At 42.3% G+C, this 20,813-nt stretch overlaps 1 protein-coding gene across 1 annotated transcript; it reads right to left on the reverse strand.

Annotated features, from left to right (window-relative positions):
• Positions 1-3,665: 3,665 nt before the first annotated feature.
• SRGN (serglycin) lies at positions 3,666-19,598 on the reverse strand. The gene is made up of 3 exons (XM_027840653.1): positions 19,432-19,598; positions 7,037-7,184; positions 3,666-4,366 (listed from the first exon to the last, which is right to left on the reverse strand). The coding sequence occupies exons 1-3, from the start codon at positions 19,508-19,510 to the stop codon at positions 4,147-4,149; spliced, it is 447 nt and encodes a 148-aa protein (XP_027696454.1). The 5' UTR covers positions 19,511-19,598; the 3' UTR covers positions 3,666-4,146.
• Positions 19,599-20,813: the final 1,215 nt, after the last annotated feature.

Genomic DNA, 20,813 nt, shown 5'->3' on the forward strand with positions numbered 1-20,813 from the left:
TGCCTCTAGGATAAATTACAAACTCCTCAGTTTGGTCTTTAAAGGCTTTCACAATCTGGCTCTAATCTGCTTCAATAAACAGTTGGGATTACTCCCCTTCCCCCATCTACATTCCAGTCAAACTGGACTAACCACTATTCCCATAACTTGGAATTCCAACTTGTCTCAGCGGTGCCTTTGCATAAGCTGTTCCCTCATGCCTAGAATTCACTTCCTCCTCTCCTCTGCTTCTAAGAATCCCTATTTTCCTCCAGGACTCAGCCCCTGTGCTATCTGCTGCTGCAAGAAGACTTTCCCAATCCCCCTGCTTGTCACTGTTCCCTCCCTCCCTCCAGCAACCAAAATTTCTATAGCACTAGCTCGGGCAGGTGTCCAAAGCACTTTGTATATGCTATTTCATTTTATCCTTGTAACAACCCTATGAGGTAAATGCTATCCCCATTTTACAGTTGAGGAAACTGAAGTAGGCAGGTTGAGTGGTCACACAGCTAGTAAGTTGCAAGGAAGAATTAGAACTCAGGTTCTGACTCCCGAGTCTAACACTCTATCCCCTAGACCACCCAGCTACCTACATAACCATGTAACCTTCAATAACTATGTATCTACTTATCTAGCTGACATGTTGTATCCTCCCAGTAAACGAATAGTAAGTTTCTTAAAGACAAGGATTATTCTTTCTTTTGTTTTTGTATCCCCAGTGCCTAGAATGTAATAGGTGCTTAGTAAATGCTGGTGGTTGATTTAGCTGGCGTGGCTTGCCTAGCCATTCTTGCCAACGAAGTCTGGCTAGACCATGTCCCTGCCTGTCTGGACCAAGGATACATGCATCAGCATCCTTCTCCGTCCTCAGCCGCTCAATTAGGATGTATCATCCTGCCCATCTGGCTGTGAAATGTGTCCAAGCTCCTGTATGGAACAACTCCATGGCTCTGGGAATGGTTTGCAAAATTCGGTTTTCTTTTTTCCAGGCTGCTCTAGAGTCGAAAAGCTGAATGAGCCGGCTTTGGTGAAGTCAAGACAAACTTAGACACTACTACTGGCACCCCTCTACTACCCCCTTCACCTGATGAATTCCTGCTTGGCCATTAAAGCCCAATAGAAATGGCCCCTCCTCTAGAAAACCTTACTTGATGTCTCCAAACGGTGATGACCTTTCCTACTTGAGATGCTTTTTGAGTCCCTCTCAGTGGATCATAGAAAGATGAGATTCGAAGCCAGAGAACCTAGGTTTGAACCCTGGCTTTGCCATCTGTACCCTGGGTAGCCTGGGGCACAGTTTCCTCACTCGGATAATGACTGGGCTAGACTTGATGGCCTGGGAGACCCCATCGAGCTCTAAAGGCAGATTGTGTGGATGGCTCAAGAGAGGACCTTTATCAGAAAGCCGACCAATAGTGTATGAATCTTTGTGTCACAGTGACGCCTTACGCCAACTACCAAACTGTAGAGAGTGTGGGTAGAAAGAGCCCCATGCCTCTGAGGCCATGGTTCCAGCAGTCTCAAGGTCAAAGTTCTTAAAAATGACTGTTTGTTGAATGGTCTTTGATGGCTCAACTGTAAAGAAAAGCCTGGTCTGTGATTACAGGCAGCTAGGTGGTGCACTGGCCTGGAGTCAGGAAGACCTGAGTCCAAACCTGGCCTCAGACCTTTACTAGCTGTGTGACCATGGGCAAATAACCTCACATCTGTTTACCTCAGTTTCCTCAATTGTAAAATGGGGCTAATAGTAGCCCCTACCTCCCAGGGTGTTTGTGAGGCTCAAGTGAGATAAGTGTTGAAAAGTGCCTGATACATAATATGTGCTACATAAATACTATTATTATTAATTTCTCATGATGGTCATCATGTCTAGGAAGGGTTTTTTATTGCATTATTACTAGAGTGTTTTCATTTCCACTGAGAAATGAAAAAGGAGAGAATTACAGGCACCCTTAGAAACAAAAGGCAGAGGGAGGATCTTTAAAGATCCCCTTCTTAATTAAATTCAAGCATTTGAAGGGCCATCCTGTGGAGAAAAGGCATTGGCTACTCCACCCCAGAGCTTCCATAGGGTGGAAGAGGCCAGGATGGAAATTTCAGGCTGATCTTAGGAGAAACTTCCTGACAATAAGAGCCCTCCAAAAGGGCAATGGGTACTTTGTGACCTAGGGGGTTCAATTCCACTCAATTCTAGTCAAGTCAATTAAAAATAATTTATTAAGTGCCTCTGTGCTGGTGTCCCTTTATTAAAAGCCTTCCTACAAAGGCTGAATGGTCACTTTTTGTTTGTTTTGTGAGGCAATCAGGGTTAAGTGACTTGCCCAGGGTCACACAGCTGGTAAGTGTCAAGTATCTGAGGTCAGATTTGAACTCAGGTCCTCCTGACTCCAGGGCCATTAGCTCAATTCACTGTGCCACCTAGCTGTCCCTTGAATAATCACTTGTTGAAGAGATAAGAGATAGAGGACATTCTTATTCAAGTCTGAATTTCACTAGATGGTCATAAAGGTCCCTTCCAACCAAGAAAGTTGGTGATTGGGGGAGGTTTTTGTCTTCCGTGGAGTAACTTTTACTGGCTCTAGGCATACTCTTGACACTTATTACAGACAATGTTTTAAGCACACTCTCTTAAGAAGACTACTCAAAATGGACAAGTAATTTTTTAAAACAATTCTTGGTCTGGGAGCAGAGACTGCAGGCAACATCACTCTGGTTTTATAGTAATTTTGCTTTAATAGGTAACATCAAGCATGTACTAATATCCAGGGAAGCAGATGAAGCAATATTAGATTCAGAAAAAAGCACAGACCCGTCCATTCTGAATCTTATCAGGATGAGAGTGATTTAGGGTTCCAGGAAAATAATGGCTGAGCCCTAGTAACCAATTAAACAAGGGACAATAGTGGGGAGCTCCATGCTAAGCAACCAACCCCAAAAAGACATTGAGAAATTTACAAGGCATCTGTTACTTTTCAATTTTCCCATAAAGGAAATCTGAACTTGCATGCATTCATTCTCTGAGGGAATCACAGCTCCAAGAATGGAGGAGGGAATTCAGAAACTAACAGCATCTCCCTAACACTTTGCTTTCTCTGTGTGTGTGTGTGTGTGTAAATTTTAAAGCCAGGTTCTTTTTTTTCCCTTTAAATCAGTCTTGTGAACTTCGGGCAACTCAGTTGGTCTAGACTAGGGGTGTCAAATGTGCTGATGGTCTAAGATGTGCCCAGCAACACTCCCCAGTGTGGTCGGAACTATGTGAAACTGTAGTTAGGAAATATTTAACACAATAAATAAAAATACAATAAAACACAGTTAATTTGTGGCTTTCTGTGTCAATGGGTAGCCCACAGGGATCCTCATGTATAACTTACTGGCCCTGTTTCTAGTTGAGTTTGACAGCTCTGCTCTGCGCAGACAGGGCTCCATGATTTCATGATATAAAGGTCTGGTCTCTTATACACAGAGGAAACACTCAGAGGTCATTGCAGCAGATACAGTGAAAAGCACACTGGACCTACACACTGCCGAAGTACTCTGTATGAACTCTACCCCTACTTCTTTACTGGCTGTGATGCTGAACAAGTGATTTTGCTTCTGTGAGCCTCAGTTTCTTCATCTGTAAAATGGGAGTAGGGTGTGGTGGGTGTGATGATTTCTTAGCTCTCTTCCAGCTCTACCATTCTATATTCAATTTAAGAAAACTTTATTAAACACATCTATGTGCAAAGCACTGAAGGGTTCAAAGAAAAAAAAATCAGTTCCTACCCTCCAAGAGATTATATTTTAATGGGGGAAATAGAACATTTATCATAGATAAGGGAATACAAAATTTTTTGAGGAAAGAGAGAAGACTGGAGGGATTCCTAGAGGTAGAGGTGGAGATATACATTAAAAAGAGGGAATGCATTCCAGGTGTGGGGACAGCTGTGCAAAGGCATGGAGACAAGATGTTTTATGTGTGAGCAAACAAGAGGGGATGGTGATTGCATTCATGTATAAATGTACATTTGGTTAAGATTTGTAATGAAGAAAAAGAGATACAGACTGAAGCTCTTCCAGAAGGTGTGCATTTTCCACAAAGCACTTTGTCCGGGAGTTCGTTGTTTCTTATCTAGAATCCCCAGAAGATGTCTGGTCAGCCTTCAGCGTGGGGGTGTGCTTCGGTGTTTAGATGAGCAGTTCTTCCTCTGTTAGTTCTTGTTCCACATTCTCACCTTCCGAGGGGCTGAAATTGTAGAAATCCTCCTCGTCTATTGGCTCGGTTTCCATCTCAGGTAAGGAGCCACTGCCAGAGCCTGAGCCCGAGCCAGAGGCAGAGCCAGAGATGGACCAAGGATCTTCCTTGGAGAAAAGGGACTCTTCAGCCGTGTCCTGGGGTCTCTTCATTCTAAAGAAGAATAGAAATGAAAGTCAGGCTTTCCATACCACGAAGGACACCGGGCAAGGCTGTTTGTTCAAGACCAACAACGGAACAGGGAGGAAGCTGGTTCTTTGCATTATTATTTGAGGCTAAAACCTAGACTACCAATGGAGTTGCTCTGCTCCTCAGGATCACAGTATTTCAAAGGGAAAAGGCCTCAGGTAGCCTCTGGTCGAAACCACGACTGAATAAAAATCTTTACAACAGAATATGATGTTACTTCACAAACAGGCTGCCTTGGGGGTGGGTAGCAGACTGTTTTTGACCACACGTCCAATGTAATACAACAATCCATCCATCAGTCAACGTGCATTAAGCAGTTAGTGCCAGACGTTGCTAGACACTGGGGCTACAAATACAGAAGGGGAATAGTTATTGCCCTCGAGGAGCTTACAATCTAGTTGGAGGAGAAGTGTGTATATGTATGTATATATATGTATGTGTGTGTGTGGATAGATAGATGATAAAGATATAGATAGAGAGATGATAGATATAGATGGATAGATGGATAGATCAATAGAAAAATGGATGGATGGATAGATGGATGGATGGATAGATAGAGAAAGATGGATGGATAGATAGAAAGATGGATGGATAGGTAAACTGACAGATAATGAGTAGATAGATAGATAGATAGATAGATATGAAAATGGAGGCCATTCACCAAGAACTCCCTTCTCTCCCCTAGTCATCTCACACCCTTCAGATGCCTTCTGCCACTCTGTCCTCCTTCACTTTGGTCTCTTTGCCAAGGCAAACCTTTCTACATTCATTCACCCTTGATCCCATTCTATCCTGTCTTCTCCAGCAGGTTGTTCCCTCTATCATCCCTACTCTCTCATCCTCAATTTCTCCGTTTTGCCTGCATTCCAACTGCCTACAAATACATCTATTTCTCTTCCACCCTTAAAAAAAATCCTCACTATATTCGTCCATCTCCAGTAGCTATCAGCTTTCATCTGCCCTCCCCAAACTCCTTGAGAAGGCTGTCTACACCCCACACTTCCACTTCCTTTCCTCTTTTTCTTCTCAATTCTCTGCAGTCTGGCTTCATTCAGCTCTCTGAAAAGTTACCAATGATCTCTTATTCTTCTTGACCTTCCAGTAGCCTTTGACTCTGTTGATCACCCCTCCCCTTGATATTCTCATTTTTCTAGGATTTCATGACACTGCTCTCTCCTGGTTTTCCTCCTCCCTGTCTGACTTCTCCTTCTCAGTCTCCTCGGCTGGATCTTTATTTGAAACACACCCACTTACTGGAAGTGTCCCCTCTGCCTCGGACCCTTTTCTCTTCTCTCTTTATCCAGGGATTCTTAATCTAGGATCTAAATAATCTAGGTTGTTTTCTAAAGTATTTTTGATAAATACATTTCAATATAATCAGTTTTCTTCATAATTCTATGCATTTTATTTTATACATTTAAAATATTTTGAGAAAGGGGCCATGGCTTGCACCAGACTGACAAAGGGGTCCATGACACACACAAAAAAAGGTTAAGAGCCCCTGAGTTAGACAGCTTTCTGGAGATACCAAGAGGTTAAGTAACCACTCCAGCGTCACACAGCCAGTAGTTGTGGAGTGGTCCTGAGTCCACCCTTTTATTTACTATACCAACTACTGCCTGCCTCTCTCTCTCTCTCTCTCTCTCTCTCTCTTTCCCTCCATGCATACACACATATATACATACTTACATACACACATATACAATACACAATATGCACATACCACATACATAGACACATACATATACACACATACACATGTACATACATGCATACAGCCAAACAGATATTTCTGTCTGGACCTGTAATTTCATCAGTGAGGGGAACTCTCAGGTGTGAAAATTCTCTCTGCTGATGCAGAATAGCAACTGATCTGTAGATCACATTGTAGTCTTAGGAAGTTGTCTGGGCACACTGAGAGGTCATGTAACTTGTCTGTGTTCACACTGCTAGTGCAAGTTAGTGCTAGGACTTGAGCCTAGGTCTTCCTGAAAGTAAGGTGAGTCCTCTACCTACTATACCAGGCTACCTCTCCATATAGACAAAAGTACTGTAAATAGCTTGGAGTATATCTGTAAAATGGAGGTACTGGTAGTGGGAGTACTTGCCTCACAGGATTGTGGGCAAAGCATTCTGTGAATTGTCAACTACCAGAGAAATGGGAGCTGCTATTATTATTGTTGTTGTCTTTATTTTCCCTCCTACCCCTATTCCCAACTTTCCTAACTTCAGAATCACATGCCGTTCCAGGTACCTTCACTCCCCACTCCATTCACCCTCAACTTTTCAGCTCCCTTTTCTGAGCTGTCTTCCCCACTAGATTGTAAGCTCATTAAGGGCAGGCATTGTCTTGCTTTCTGCATGCATTTGTATTCCTAGCCTTAGCGCACTGCCTGGCACATAGTAAATGCATAATAAATGCTTGTTTCTCTTTTTCCCCTTCTATTATTGTTAGCATTGTTGTTGTCATTTTGTTCCTTATTTTGTTTATTGTTTTTGTTGATTGTTACAAAATTTGTAATAAAAAAAACTTAAATATTTTCTGAAACACAAAAAATTTGCCAGAACTTTACGGTCTACCTGTTGACTCCCTCTCTGTACAGCATCTAGAAGGAGGTAGCTTGATTTACTTACAGATTTGAATCCACTGGAGGATTGACGACCCCATTGTCTTCACCTTCAGGCATGTTGAACCACGGCCCCTTTTCTTCAAGGCAGTTGGCAGAAAGGCTATCTGGGCGACATCGAACCCAATGGAATCTTGCCCTCCGGGCAGGAAAACCTGAGCAAATAAAGTGTCCACGTTTAATTAGGGACATCAGAATGAATCCTGCAACTTCTCACCATCCTTGAGGTGATTTCTAGATTTCTTTCTTACCATCCATCTAATGGAATATTGTGCAGGTAGGTTTATATCATTTCACAGATGACTAAAATCAAGTACAAGGATATTAAAAGAAAATCATAGGGAGGTAACCTTAACCATTTCCATCTTTCCACGGATTTGTGATCTCATTAATGTGGGCACTCTCTTCAGTGTTGCAGATAGCAACCCATCCATGCCTGCCCATCCTTTGTGACTCCTGTCCATTCCCACAAGGGAATTTAACCACCTGGAGGCTTTCCTCTTTCATCCCTTAACATTGCATACCATTGGACATTGAATACCAAATGGACCATGTGTATTCACCAGGTATCCCTTGCTCTCACTATGAGACAGGTCCATCTAGTCATATCATTTCCATCATATTTAGAATGTAAACACTTTTAGAGCAGGGATTGTTTCATTCTCTGTCTGTATTTGTATCCCTTTTATCTCATCCAGTATCTAGGATACAATTGACTTTTAACAAATGCTCTCTCTCTCTCTCTCTCTCTCTCTCTCTCTCTCCCCACCCATCCAATCAGGGTTAAGTGACTTGCCCACAGTCACACAGTTATTAAGTATCTGACACCAAATTTGAACTCAAGTCCCCTCCAGACTCTGGGGCCAATGCTCTATCCACTGTGCTATCTAGCTGCCCCAACATCTCCTTTTTTAAAACAGGTTGTGTACAAACTCTATGTATACTGAAAACAAGCTAAACTGTTATCGTTGATGTTTTACAACTATATTTTACTGGAACAACTGGCAAATGACAGACAGTAGCTTTGTGGCAGAATTCTCTGCATGTTCAATAACTAATCTTGTTTTGTTTTTTTTTTAACATTGCGACTATGGCATAGTTACAACTTGTGTTCATCACATTTAAAATTTGGATGGGTAAAGCGCCTTTAGTGTACTGTTTCTTTTTTGCTTTAACTTTTAAATCAGTTTGCTATAGACTTTATATGTATTTTGTTAAATACAGTTTCCAGTGACTTACTTACAGCTCTCATTTCCCAATTATAAGTGTTGAGGTCTCATTCTGAAAGTCCTCATTTAAAAGTCACACAACATATTTATGTGTCATTTTGAAAGCGTTCTCCTTTATAGTTAAAATTGTTTCATTTGCACATTTTTTTTCATTATTTGTGATCATGTTGTCTTTCAATACAGGCATAAAGCTTCCACTCTGTAACAAAACAGCTGCTTTTTAAAAGCAGTAATTGCTTCTTTATCTTTCGTTTCTTTGGTAAATGAAGCATTTCTTTAAGAAAGGTCACTTCAAAACATTGTCTTTTTTTTTTTTTTTTTTTTTTTTGGTGAGGCAATTGGTGTGAAGTGACTTGCCCAGAGTCACACAGCTAGTATTATGTGTCTGAGGCCATATTTGAACTCAGGTCCTCCTGACTCCAGGGCCAGTGCTCGTTCCACTGCGCCACCTAGCTGCCCAAAGTGTTGTCTATTATATAAAATAGCCAACACTCACTTGTGAAGATTGTTCTGATGCGTGGAAAGTGCAGATTTCTGTATGTTTTAATATGCATCATTAGATAATAAAGTCTTTTGTGAACAGAGGAAAAAATCAATGCTTAATGACAATGAGAACGCTAAGGCTGATGCAACTCAATTCCTCAGTCACTGCACAAGGAGCTCCCATACCTTTAAAACCTGTGATCCTTTGCGTCTCTGCCTCCTTTCTCCACCATCACGGCAGAATCAGAAGAAGGTGCACACGACCAACAGCCCTTTGGTGTTTTTATTGTTGTGGCAAGGGTTGCCATGACTAAAGTGTCTATCCACCAGAGGGCCAGCCTATTGGTGATGAACCTTACTCCACTCAGCTAGGCTGGTTCTCAGCACAGGAGCTCTGTCTGTTGCCAGCTCTAGGTGTCATGGCCCAGTCTGGCAGAACTTGCCCTCTGCTGGCATAGCCTTTGAGAGGGCAGGATCTTGAGACGTGACATCAGAGTAAAATGTGATGGGGTCTTTCTTTATCCTCTTAATACTAGTACTTCTCCCCTTACCCCAAATCATCTTGTATGGATTTTGTCTATTTCTAAATACGTACATGTTATCTCCCCCAACAGAATGGCAGTTCCTTAAGGCTTTTGGGTTTTGTCTTTGAAACCCTAGTACCTAACACATTTCCTGGCACATAGGAGGTTCTTAATCAATGCTGATTGACTGATTGATTACAGGGTGAAGTGACAGACCAGAGACATTATTTGAGCACTTACATCATGGGGGCATGGAAGTACATTTCCTTCTCCCCCCCACCCCACTTGTCCCCTTGAGCCTTACTCCTTCCTTCTGCACCCTCACTTTTTTAGGGTCTTCAACACAAGTCCTAAGGACCCTGGTAACCTATAGGAAGCCAAGAGAGCTGGGATAGAAAAGGGTAGATACTTAGTCTCCAACCTGTAGTATAGTGTCACAGGTAGGAATGCTTCTTAACTTGAATCCCAGGAAAAGTGGGTTGGCTTAACCACATGCCTTAAGGGAGTGGCCATGATTATCCTCCCAGGACTGGTGAACCCCTTCAGGGATCTTCCTGGAACTCACACCCATCACATTCTCCAGCAGAGGGAGACATCCATCGTCTTCCTCATCCTGTGCTTGTTTAGAAAAACCAGAGACAACGGTGGCGGGTATACAGCCCTAGCCGAAGCAATGTCGGTTATAACAGGAAGAGGAAAGGAAAGCCAATACCAACCTTTCCATGATGTAAACTTCACTGGGGGTATTTTTCATCAGGTAAGACAAAATATTGCCATTAACAAAAACTTTCTGGCTCATATTTCGCAACACAGTGCCTGAATGATTAAGAGCTGACATTTGCATAGAGCTTGAAAATTGTCCAAAGCCCTTAATATACATCTCATTGAAGCCTTCAGCATAAGTACTATTATCCCCAACAGATGAACACACAGGCTCAGAGAGGGTAGGCAAATTGTCTGGGACCACACAGCTAGTAAGTATGAAAAGGCAGAATTTGAACTCAGGTCCTCTTGATTCCAAATCCTGCACTCCATTCACTATCACATACTGCCTTAAAATGAAATGATCCAAGTAAATCATTTTGTAAATTTTTTTATTGATATCTTTTCTTTCTACATCAACTTTATTTTTTACAAAATATATTCCTAGGGCAGCTAGGTGGCACAGTGGATAGAACACCGGCCTTGGAATCAGGAGGACCTGAGTTCAAATGCGGCCTCAGACACATAACTCACTAGCTGTGTGACCCTGGGCAAGTCACTTAACCCCACTGCCTAGCCCCCCCCAAAAAATACATATATATATATATATATATATATTCCTTTTCCCTTACCTGGTGAGCTATCCCTGGTAACAAATAATAAAAAGGAGGGAAAAACCCAATATATCAAAACTAGCATATCAATTGAGTCTGACGGTGTATATAATGTTTCATACCCATAGTCCCTCGCCTCTGCAAAGAAAGAAGGAAGGTGCATTTTTTCATCTCTTTATCAGAGTCAAAGTAAATCTTCAGGTCATATTTATGAATGTCAATTATTATTATAAACAGTGAGGAGTAGGTGGAGGAAGTATCCAAGTGAAATAGGTACAGATAATTTCCAAGAACTCATCCTCCTCACCACCCCCAGAATTCAAATATCTCAGCTATGAGGAATCATAAAGAGAAAGGTGGAAACCACCTACTCATATGAGAGTGATTGCCTAATGGGAAGCCTGACACTTTGCTTTAGAATAAGGAATCTATTTTCCCCCTAAGTCTACTAGATGGTAGAATTCCTTCCCAAATAGATTGAAATTAACAGGCACGACACTGAAGATGTCTGTGTTGGGGGGGTGGGGCTTGAGGAGAGGAGAGGGATTGAACAAAGGCTTCTTTCCCCTAAGTGTGGGAGTAGCCTCATTCCATCCTGCCCTGGCTGAGAAAGGCTCCTGGTTCTGGACATCATCCAAGAAACTGAGGAAAATGTCCTGGACTATTTGTTTTAGTGTCTGGACATTACACCTTCCTAAGGAGTATCACTTAGAGGTCTCAGGGGCCCAGTTGGGTTTGAAGTTGCACTGAGAGGGTGAGGGGAAAGGGGAAAGTAAACATGACTAGAGAGTAAACTGGAGGGCAAGGGATGAGTCTTACTAAATTCTGCAAACATTAATAAAACACTTCCTATGTTCAAGGTCCTGAACTATTAGCTGGGGATAAAAAGAAAAAAAAAACCAATTCCTGTCCTCAAGGAGTTCTCATTTTTCTGAGAGGGTACATATACATTACACAGTATAAGGGATTACAAAATATATACAAAGTAACACAAGGTAATCTCAAGAGAGAAAGAGAGAGTACAATTTGGAGCCTATGGAAATGGTTGGAGTAGGAGTTTAGCCATGCTATTAAAAGAAGTGGTTAGTTTCATGTATAAAGCAAGTAGATCAGGGGAGACTCAGGGAACTTCTCCAACTTACCAGGGACTCTCCAGATGCTTAAAAAAAATCTAGCCGTTCCTTCCCAGTGACTCTTCTCACCTACCCCGTGTAACAAAGCTCAGCTAAGCAAAACAAATGACCACAGGGACCATGTCTCAAGACTGTAGGCTTCATTCCCACCACCTCTCGAGGAGGCAGGCTTCGGATTCAGTCTGCTGAAGTCTTTCTTATTACCTGGGCTTTGAAGGAAGCTAGGGAAATGGGGCAAAGGAGGAAGCAGCTTCCAGATATGAAGTGTCACTTGTACAAATGGAAGGAGGTGGAGATGAAATGTCACACACAGAGAAGATCTATTATTATTTTTGTTGCTGTTGTTAATAGATTTTTCAGGGGCTAAAGTAAGGCCTAAGTAGGTTCTCAAAGCATGGCTGAGAAACTGAATGAAAAGATTTAGGGGTTTTACTTTCAAAAAAGGGAATCCTGTTTTCCCCTCCTTTACTCATACACACAAAAGCAGATGTGGCCCAAGCAAATTTTTTCTGTTGGTGTCTCAGCATTTTTCCCACACTGGGCTAGCAATGCTTTAGAAGTCTGGAAGACCAGAAGTCACTTGACTTATTACTGTCAATTTTATTGAGGTGGCTTCCCCCAGGATAGTTTAGTGAGCACAAAAAAAATGTCCAGCCTGCTCTCTACTTCCGCATCACGGTACCCTAGAAGCCAGATTCCTGCCTTCTCAAGTTTCAATTTTACTGAGGAGTTTCCACTGTGGCCTGGCCATGTTGTTGCAGGGCACTAGACTGACAGAAGGCAATCTGTAAATACTTACTAGGGGAGTCTGACATGATGGCTGAAGGTAGTTGTTGTTTTTCAGTCATTTTAATTGTGTCTGACTCTTTGTGACCCCATTTGGGGTTTTCTTGGCAAAGATATTGGAATGGTCTGCCATTTCCTTTTCCTCCTCCTTTTACAGATCAGGAAACTGAGGCAAACTGGGTTAAGTGACTTGCCCAGGGTCACACAGTAAGGTCTGAGGCTAGATTTGAACTCATGTCTTCCTGCTCCAGGCCCAGCGCTCTACCCACTGCACTATCTAGCTGCAAAGCTTGAAGCATTAAGTGATTTGATGACGATGATGATAATAACCATGATTGCACAGATCTATCCAACTCTGCCAGACCAGACTTCACGTACGCAGAATAGTCCAAAGCTGAATGCCCATGGCCATAGGAGACAACAACCCTAGGAGGTTGGTGTTGTTATTAGCCCATTTACTAATAAAATCTTCTACCATCCAAGGGAGCAACCCTCGTGGAGAAGGGACCTGGCCATTGCCTCTGCCTGCCTCCCTCCTCAGCAGTCCCAGCTCCTGAAGGCTCAGAAAAGGAAGTTCTCCCAAAACTGGATAGTATACACAGGATATAGTATATCCATATACACACCTGCATGCATGCACATATGCGTACAAACTCATGTGTGTATACATATATACACATATGTAATGGAACTACATATATGATAATATATAATGGAAAAATCTAGGCACAGATATAGTGATGAATGGACAAACAATGACAGCTGAAGGGAAAACAAGAGTAATTTTATTGTTTGGGGAATTTTATGCATTGAAATGCATTTTTCAAATAAGTAGTGGTAATGTAGGTTTGGTTTGGTTGATATCTAAATTTAAGTTCATAATAAATTATTTTTTAAAAAATTCTCACCACCAAAATCTTTGCCCCTGTCAAATGGTTCAACATTAGATATTGTTTTGTCAATGGAAATGAGACTAAGGAAGGTGAATTACCATCTTCCTTGTTGATGAAGCCTAAGGACCAGGGGATCTTTCCATCTGCCCTGCAGCTGAAACCTTCTATGTGTGTTTTCTCTCCTCCTTAGAAGGTGAGCTCCCTAAAGATGGGGAATAGATCACTGATCTCTTTGTAGTCCCCAGTCACCCTGCCCGGCTTCAAAAATCCTTGTTGACTGACTATGTAAACTACAGCGCTTCACACATAGTAAGTACTTAATAGATGTTTTTTCATTCATTCATGAGAAGTTAGTGACTTGTCCAGGGTCACACAGCCAATAAACATCGCAGGCAGGATTCAATCTCAGGCTTTCCTGACTCCAAGTGCAGGGCTCTACTTACTGCAAGAACTGCTGAGCTGTCAGTAAAATGAGGGGGTTGGACCAGATGGCCTCGGTGGCTAGATCCTTCGATGGAGTAAATAAGGAAGACAGGACCTACTAGATCCACTTCTTGAAGGCAGGAACTTCTTTGTTTTTATGTTGTGTCCCTCTTTTTTTAAAGACATATTCCCTTTTTATATATATTACAACGAGTTATAAAAAGCATAAGGTTCATCTAAATCACAATGTACGTAGGATGAAATTTAACATTTCTTTTGATTCAGACCCGTGATGTCATAGCAGAGGGACGTCCTCCACCAAGGGGTATCGGCAACCATTCTACATTTGTAGTCTTAGAGAACAGTCTAGGGCGCTGAGAGGTTAAGTGAGATCACACAGGTAGAATTGAACCCATGCCTTGCCGACTGATAAGCCAGGCTGTTCTCAGAGCCTCTGGACCCAGAGGCTATAACAATTTTGGCAAGAACCTTCCATCCCCTGGGGAAAAAAGAACAGGTCCATCCTTTCAACAATGTCTTACTAGAAAGCAAATTCAGCATGATAGAGTTGGATTTACATTGAACCATCGAAGATACCTCTTGGGTTCTGGTGGATTGATGAGAAGAAGACAAAGTTTAATGTTTAATCAGTGGTTCCCAACCATAGGATGGACTGGAGTGGGGAGAGACTTGAGGACAGGAAGATGAATCAGAAGGCTATTTCAATGATCTAGTGAGAGGAGATGATAGGCTGAGCTAGAGCTGTAGTTACATGAGTGGAGAGAAGGGGACCTATAGGAAAGACGTCGTGAAGGTAGAAGCAACAAAATTTGGCAATAGATTGGCTATGTGAGGTGAGCCTGAGGGATCAAGAATGACAATGAGGCTTCGAGAGTAAGCATTTAAAAGGATGGTGGTGCCCTCTACAATAACAGGAAGAGGGGAGGTTTGGACAGAAAGATGCTGAGGGCCATTCTGGGTAAGTCAAGGTTGCTAGTGAGGCATCCACTAAGGTTGACTAAGGTGGCAGTTGGTGATACGGACCTGGAGCTCAGGAGAGAGGCTTGGGCTGTACATGTAGATCTGGAAGTCATTAGCTTAGAAATGATCATTGTACCTACAGGAACAAATTCTTATTTTTTTCGCTCTCCTTAGTCTAGACCCCTTCTGTTGTAGCTTAAGATAAGCTCGTAAATTCATTAAATTACAGTTTCTTTTACATCTGTCAAAAGTGGCAGCTAGGTGGTGTAGTGGACAGAGCACCAGCCTGGTGTAGGGAAGATCTGAGTTCAAATCCAGCCTTAGATACTTACTTAGCTGTGTGACCCTGGGCAAGTCAACCCCTATTTGCCTCGGTTCTTTATCTGTAAAAGGGGGAACACTGGAGAAGGAAATGGCAAACCACTCCAGTATCTTTGCCAAGAAAACTTTGTCCATGGGGGTCACATAGAGTCAGACATGACTGAACAAAAACAAGTTTAACAAGGGTATTTCCCTGATGGGATTTTTTGGAGAAAGTACCACAATCCCATTATTAACACATTGACAGCTGAGTTATTCCTAGAGCTGACTAATCTTCTCTACTTTTTGCTAGTTTCCATTAGCTTCAGTTTTAGAGCATGACCTTGTCTCAAATTCTAGGGACTTTCTTCGCTTAGAGCTGATTCCATTTTGTACCCACCAATTACCTTTTTCCTAGAATCTTGGAGACAGAAGGGACCTGAGGGACCATTTCTCCAACCTGCGCCCAAACCAGAACTACCCAACTCTTACTTAGAGACATCCATGATGAGGAACTCACTGTCTCTCAAAGCAACCCAGGTATTCCCACTTTGGGATAGGATTAATTGTCTGGAAGTGTTTCCTGCCTAATTCTACCTGGTGCTTCGAGTTCTTCCCTCTGGGGCCAGCAAGCCCAAACCCTTCAAATACTTGAAGACAGCTCTCATGTCCCCAGCAAAGTCTCCTGTTTTCCAGGCTAAGTGTTCCCAGTTCAACTGGTCCTCTTATGGAGAGTCCATTCTTCAGCCAGGTTCTCTTCTTTAGGATGCTCTCCAATTCATCAATGTCCTTTTTTTTTTTTTGCGAGGCAGTCAGGGTTAAGTGACTTGCCCAGGGTCACACAGCTAGCAAGTATCAAGTGTATGAGATCGGATTTGAACTCAGGTACTCCTGACTCCAAGGCCTGAGCTCTATCTAATGCGCCACCTAGCTGCCCCTATCAATGTCCTTCTTGAAATGCAATACTGGGAACCAAACATAATACTCTATCTAGATGTGGTCATCTCTCTGAGGGAATTTTTCCCCTGGGGGGGTTTATTAAATAATTCCAAGTTGGTTTACTGAAATTATGTTGATTTCTCTCTCAGACCCACACATCTAAAATACCACATTCAATAATGAGAATGAACGCCATTAAAAAAATCACATGGACCCTTAGTGGGAAATGTAACATGTTCATGAAATTCTGAAAACAGAAACAGCCCCAAATTGTGCTGAAATGTGAATCAGAAATACAGATATTTGTTCATTAATTCAATGTCCCAACAACAAGTTAACATTTTTGAAAAAAAAAATCTTATTTTGAGTGATGCAGGGTTTTTTTTTTAATACTGAATTCATTTCCCAAAATGTTGCTCCTTCCTCCCTACCCAGAGAGCCTTCAGGTGTAACAAGGATAACAGAGGCTACACATGCATTATTCCATACCCATTGTCCCTCCACCTCTGTAGCAAAGTGAGGGAGGTTCAATTTCTCAAATCTTTGCCCAGGTCAAGTTTGTTTACTAATACTTATCAGGTGCCTACTTTGTGCATAGCACCCTGCTAGATACAAAAGTACCTAAGACACACTGGATAAGCCCTTTCTCTCATGGTCTCTTCCTCAGACTACCTTGGCAGGTTTGTGTCTTATCATCTGAGTTATTCTTCTCTAAAACTAAAGGTCTAGATCAAGAGTCCTTTACCCAATGTCCGTGGAGAGATGTCAGAGGGTCTATGAATTTGGGTGGGGAAAAAAAACCCAATATTTGATTTTCACTACTCTAACTGAAATTTAGTATTTCCTTCAATTATTTAAAAATATGATATTGAAAAGGGGTCCATACATTTCACCAGGCTTCTAAAAGGGGTCCAAGACACACAAAAAGGGAAAGAACCCTGGTCTAGATAATTTATTAGCTTAGACTTTGTCTTATATATATTTTTTTCTTTATAATTACAGATAGCATAGCAGAGTGAAAAGATAAAGTGCTGGACTCAGAGTCAGGAAAACCTGGGTTCGAATTCTGCCTTTGATACTTGCAAGTTGGGTAACTCTGGGCAAGTCACTGAACTTTGGGTCTCAGTTTCCTCATTTGGAAAATGAGGATAACAATAGCAGTCGTGTTGATTTAAAAATTAATTAAACCAAGGGATCCAACAACCCGGAAATTTTAAAATCTTCTATGTGAGCACAACCAGCCGGCATGCCTTTAACCTCCCAAATAAGAAGGAGGGAAGATTAGCGTGTTCTAAAACATCAACCGCAACTGAGAATAACATTGTGTCTCCACCGGAAGCCCAGAGTATGACGCACAGAAGTCATTTCTAAGATACAAACCCAAGACATCTGTGTCATAGTGAATTGATGTTTCCTTTAAGGTGCTGACCCCCTATAAATTTGTCCCCCCATCAACTGGTCCATCTTCTTACCTCTTCTTCCTTCCCCAAGGAAAAAGGACCCTTCCTAAGGAGCTTATTGTTCAAAGGTCCTTCTTATTAAACTCTTTCTTGTTTAGCATTGGCTAAACGAGGTCACCTATCACTAAATTACCCAGGAGAGTACAGGAGGATCACAATTACCGCTGTCAGATGGATGCGACTGAAGCGGGAAGAGGTGAAATTATTCCCCCAGTATCACTCAGGGTAGTAAGTGCAGGGCAGGGAAGAGACGAGACCTGAGCTCAGGTGTTCCTCAGCCCCAGACATCGTAGGCTCCTTCCATAGAACCAGGATATCTTCTTTAAACTGTCCTGCCTTTAGGTGACCAGAGAGTTGTTAGATTTCTCTCTGACCATCTTGCTGTGAAATTCAGGTGAATAATTACATATCTCACAGAAGAGTTTCCCTTTCCTGATCCTAACTGGCCAATTTAAAAATAGAATCAAGTAAACACAAAATTCAGCTTTGCTAAACCTTTTTCCTTTAAAGAAACAAGCTGGCAGTACTTCAGGTCTGATTAAGTGAGAAGATAGCACTGTCATAGTATCTTAAAACTTTGACCCAGTATGTCAACCCACATGAAGAAATAAAGCTGGATTGGAAGTTGGGAAGATCTGGGTTCTAATCCCACTTCAAATACTTCTAGCACCTCAATTTCCCCATCTGTAAAATTAAGACGTTGGGCTGGTCTCCAAGGTTCCTTTCAGCTCCTAAGCTATTGATCCTATCTCTGCATTTTTTTTATTTGTAGGAGGGGAAGACTAGATTTATGATTTTATTCAATGTGGGGAACTCCTAGTACGGACACTTCCTTTACTGATACAGATCACCGTCTCATCTGTATAGTCTTAGAGGAGGGTTCTTAACCTGAGGTCCATGAACTTTAAAAAAAAAAAAACCACAAACCTCCCCATCCCATATTCAATATAATTGGTTTCCCTTGTAAACCTATGCATTTTATGCATTAAATCACAGTATTTGAAGAAGGGATTACCCCATACTACCTAAGATCCCCTGTCTTAGAGTCAGTGGCTGTGGGCACTCACTGAAAGGCTCTCTAAGCTAGAGTCAGACTCGGCACATAAACCCAACACTCTATCCATTAAGCTACATAGCTTTTCATGCTATGCTTCAGTATTCTGAGGCTGTTGGTTTTTCTGGTGTAGACACACCTTTCACCCATTCAGGTCACAACCCTCTGTCACTTCGGAGGTGGTCTTCACACATCTCACCGGCTGAAAAAAAAACATCGCCTTGCTTCCAGACTCAGTTTCCCTTCATTTAGCTTAGTTGATCCCAAGATGATAGACACAGCCCTTCACAAGCCTTTTTTGAAGTCTTTCCAGTTGGAAGGACCCTCCAGAGTTTGATCTTTGCCTGTATGGCCTTAGAGAATGCAGAGCCCTCTCTCTACCAGAATAAGGCACCAGAGTGTGACTTTAGCACAGGGTCCCCATTTTCAACTAGCTAAAAGACACAATCAAACACCTGCCCCTTATTTTTGCACACATTTGTATGTATCAAGAATGGGCAAAGGCAAAATAACACATTGCTGCCCTCAGAAGGGTGGGAGAGACGACACCCACTATGAGAGATTAACTTTTCCTTGAATTTGGAATGAAGGTTTGAGTCTTAGCTCTGCTGCCTACTCACTGTGCGACTTTGGACAAGTCTTCGCCTCTCTCTGAGACTCAGTCTCCCTCTTTGTAAAATGAAGGGGTTGACTAACTGATCCCTAAGGTCCTTTCCAGCTCAGATTGATGGTTGTGTAGGAGTCAGAAAAAGCCCAGTCTACCAGGGTGTTCCATCATCCCAGATGCCTCCCCCACGGTTATCAGTTTTAGTTTTTAAAATAAAGACTTGGTGCTGGGCTGCCTGGCCCACAGCTTAGGTTGAAACACAAGCGAGCCTTACCTTGGACGAAGGGTTCCAGAAAGAGCAAGAGAGACAGAGCCAGGAGTATCCTCTGGGTATGCGTCCATGGATGCTGCATGGTGACCAGCTCCAGCCTCCACCGAGCGTCTCAATTGGGAAACGTAGTTGAGAGCTCTTAGTAGCTAAAAGCAGGTTCTGAATCCTCCACCCCTTCCCAGAAAGAGCTGACGTCACAGTTTCCTGAACAAGTAGAATGATATCCACATTAAAAAAAAGAGAGAGAGAGAAGTCAAAGAACAATTTTTGCCCATTATGAAACTGCTCCGGACTCCCCCGGGACACTTATTAGAAAGTTTTGCTATTTGCAAATTGTCTGCCTGTTCAAAAAAAAATTTTTTTTTCCATTCTCAGAGTAGCATTAATGAGAGTTTGTTTACATTTGCTTCAACAATGATCTAGCCTGTTTCCTATTTGGAGAAAGGCACCCACGGAACAGTGATGCACACTGACCGTGGCATCAGAAAGGCAGAACTTGGGATTGAGAGGTCTGGATTCAAATCCTAACATCCTAACTCTACCGTTCACTAGTTATGTGACCTTAAGTAAGTCCTTTTATCTCTCTGAGCCCCAGTTTCCTCCTCCATAAAATGAAGGGGTTGGACTAAAGGTCCCTTCCAGATCTAAAGTGTCCAGTCCAAACTGAAAACTCCTGCTAACCCTTGATAAGGTGGGAAAACTGGAGATGTAACATTATCATCATGCATAATAAACACAAAATGAATAGTAAGTACTGAAAAACATCTAATTGTGTTGCAATATAAAGCTGGCTTCTAGTTGTTCCCCATAGTAGGTTCCCTCCCTCCTACCTCCCTGTCTCCATGTCTGGAATGCATCCCCCACCCCCCATCCTGCAGCTTGTTGAATCTGTAGCTGCCTTCAAAGCACAACTCAGGGGCCACCACCTATATGAGATTGATTTGGGGCAGGGTCTGTGTCAGTTTTATCTTTGTAGCTCAGGTGCCGTGTACATAGTGGGCACTTAAAAAGTTCTTGTTGACTTGCATAGGCAAGAGCACTGAGTTGGGAGTTAGGAGAAATGGTATCCAATCCCCACTCTCCTCCTTCCTACCATGGTGACTTTGGGTGAGGCATTTACCTCCTCCAGACCTTAGCTGGAACTCTTAAGCTCCTTAAGACTCTTAAAAATCCTATGAAATTGTGTTCTGACCTATGAGTTGTGAGGCTCTGGACAAATTGTTTCTCATCTCGTAGACTCAGTTTGCCCCCTCCGTGTTTCCTCCCATGCATCCACACCAAGGAGTCCAGAAGGAATAATGTGACCACTTTGCTGGATTCACTGGTCAGGCTCTAGTCAAGGACTATGAGACCCCTGGGAATTCCTTCAGGTCTTCCACCCAAGT

Source organism: Vombatus ursinus, unplaced genomic scaffold (genome assembly GCF_900497805.2).
Source record: "Vombatus ursinus unplaced genomic scaffold, bare-nosed wombat genome assembly UNPS02014847.1, whole genome shotgun sequence".
Classification (NCBI taxonomy): Eukaryota; Metazoa; Chordata; class Mammalia; order Diprotodontia; family Vombatidae; genus Vombatus; species Vombatus ursinus.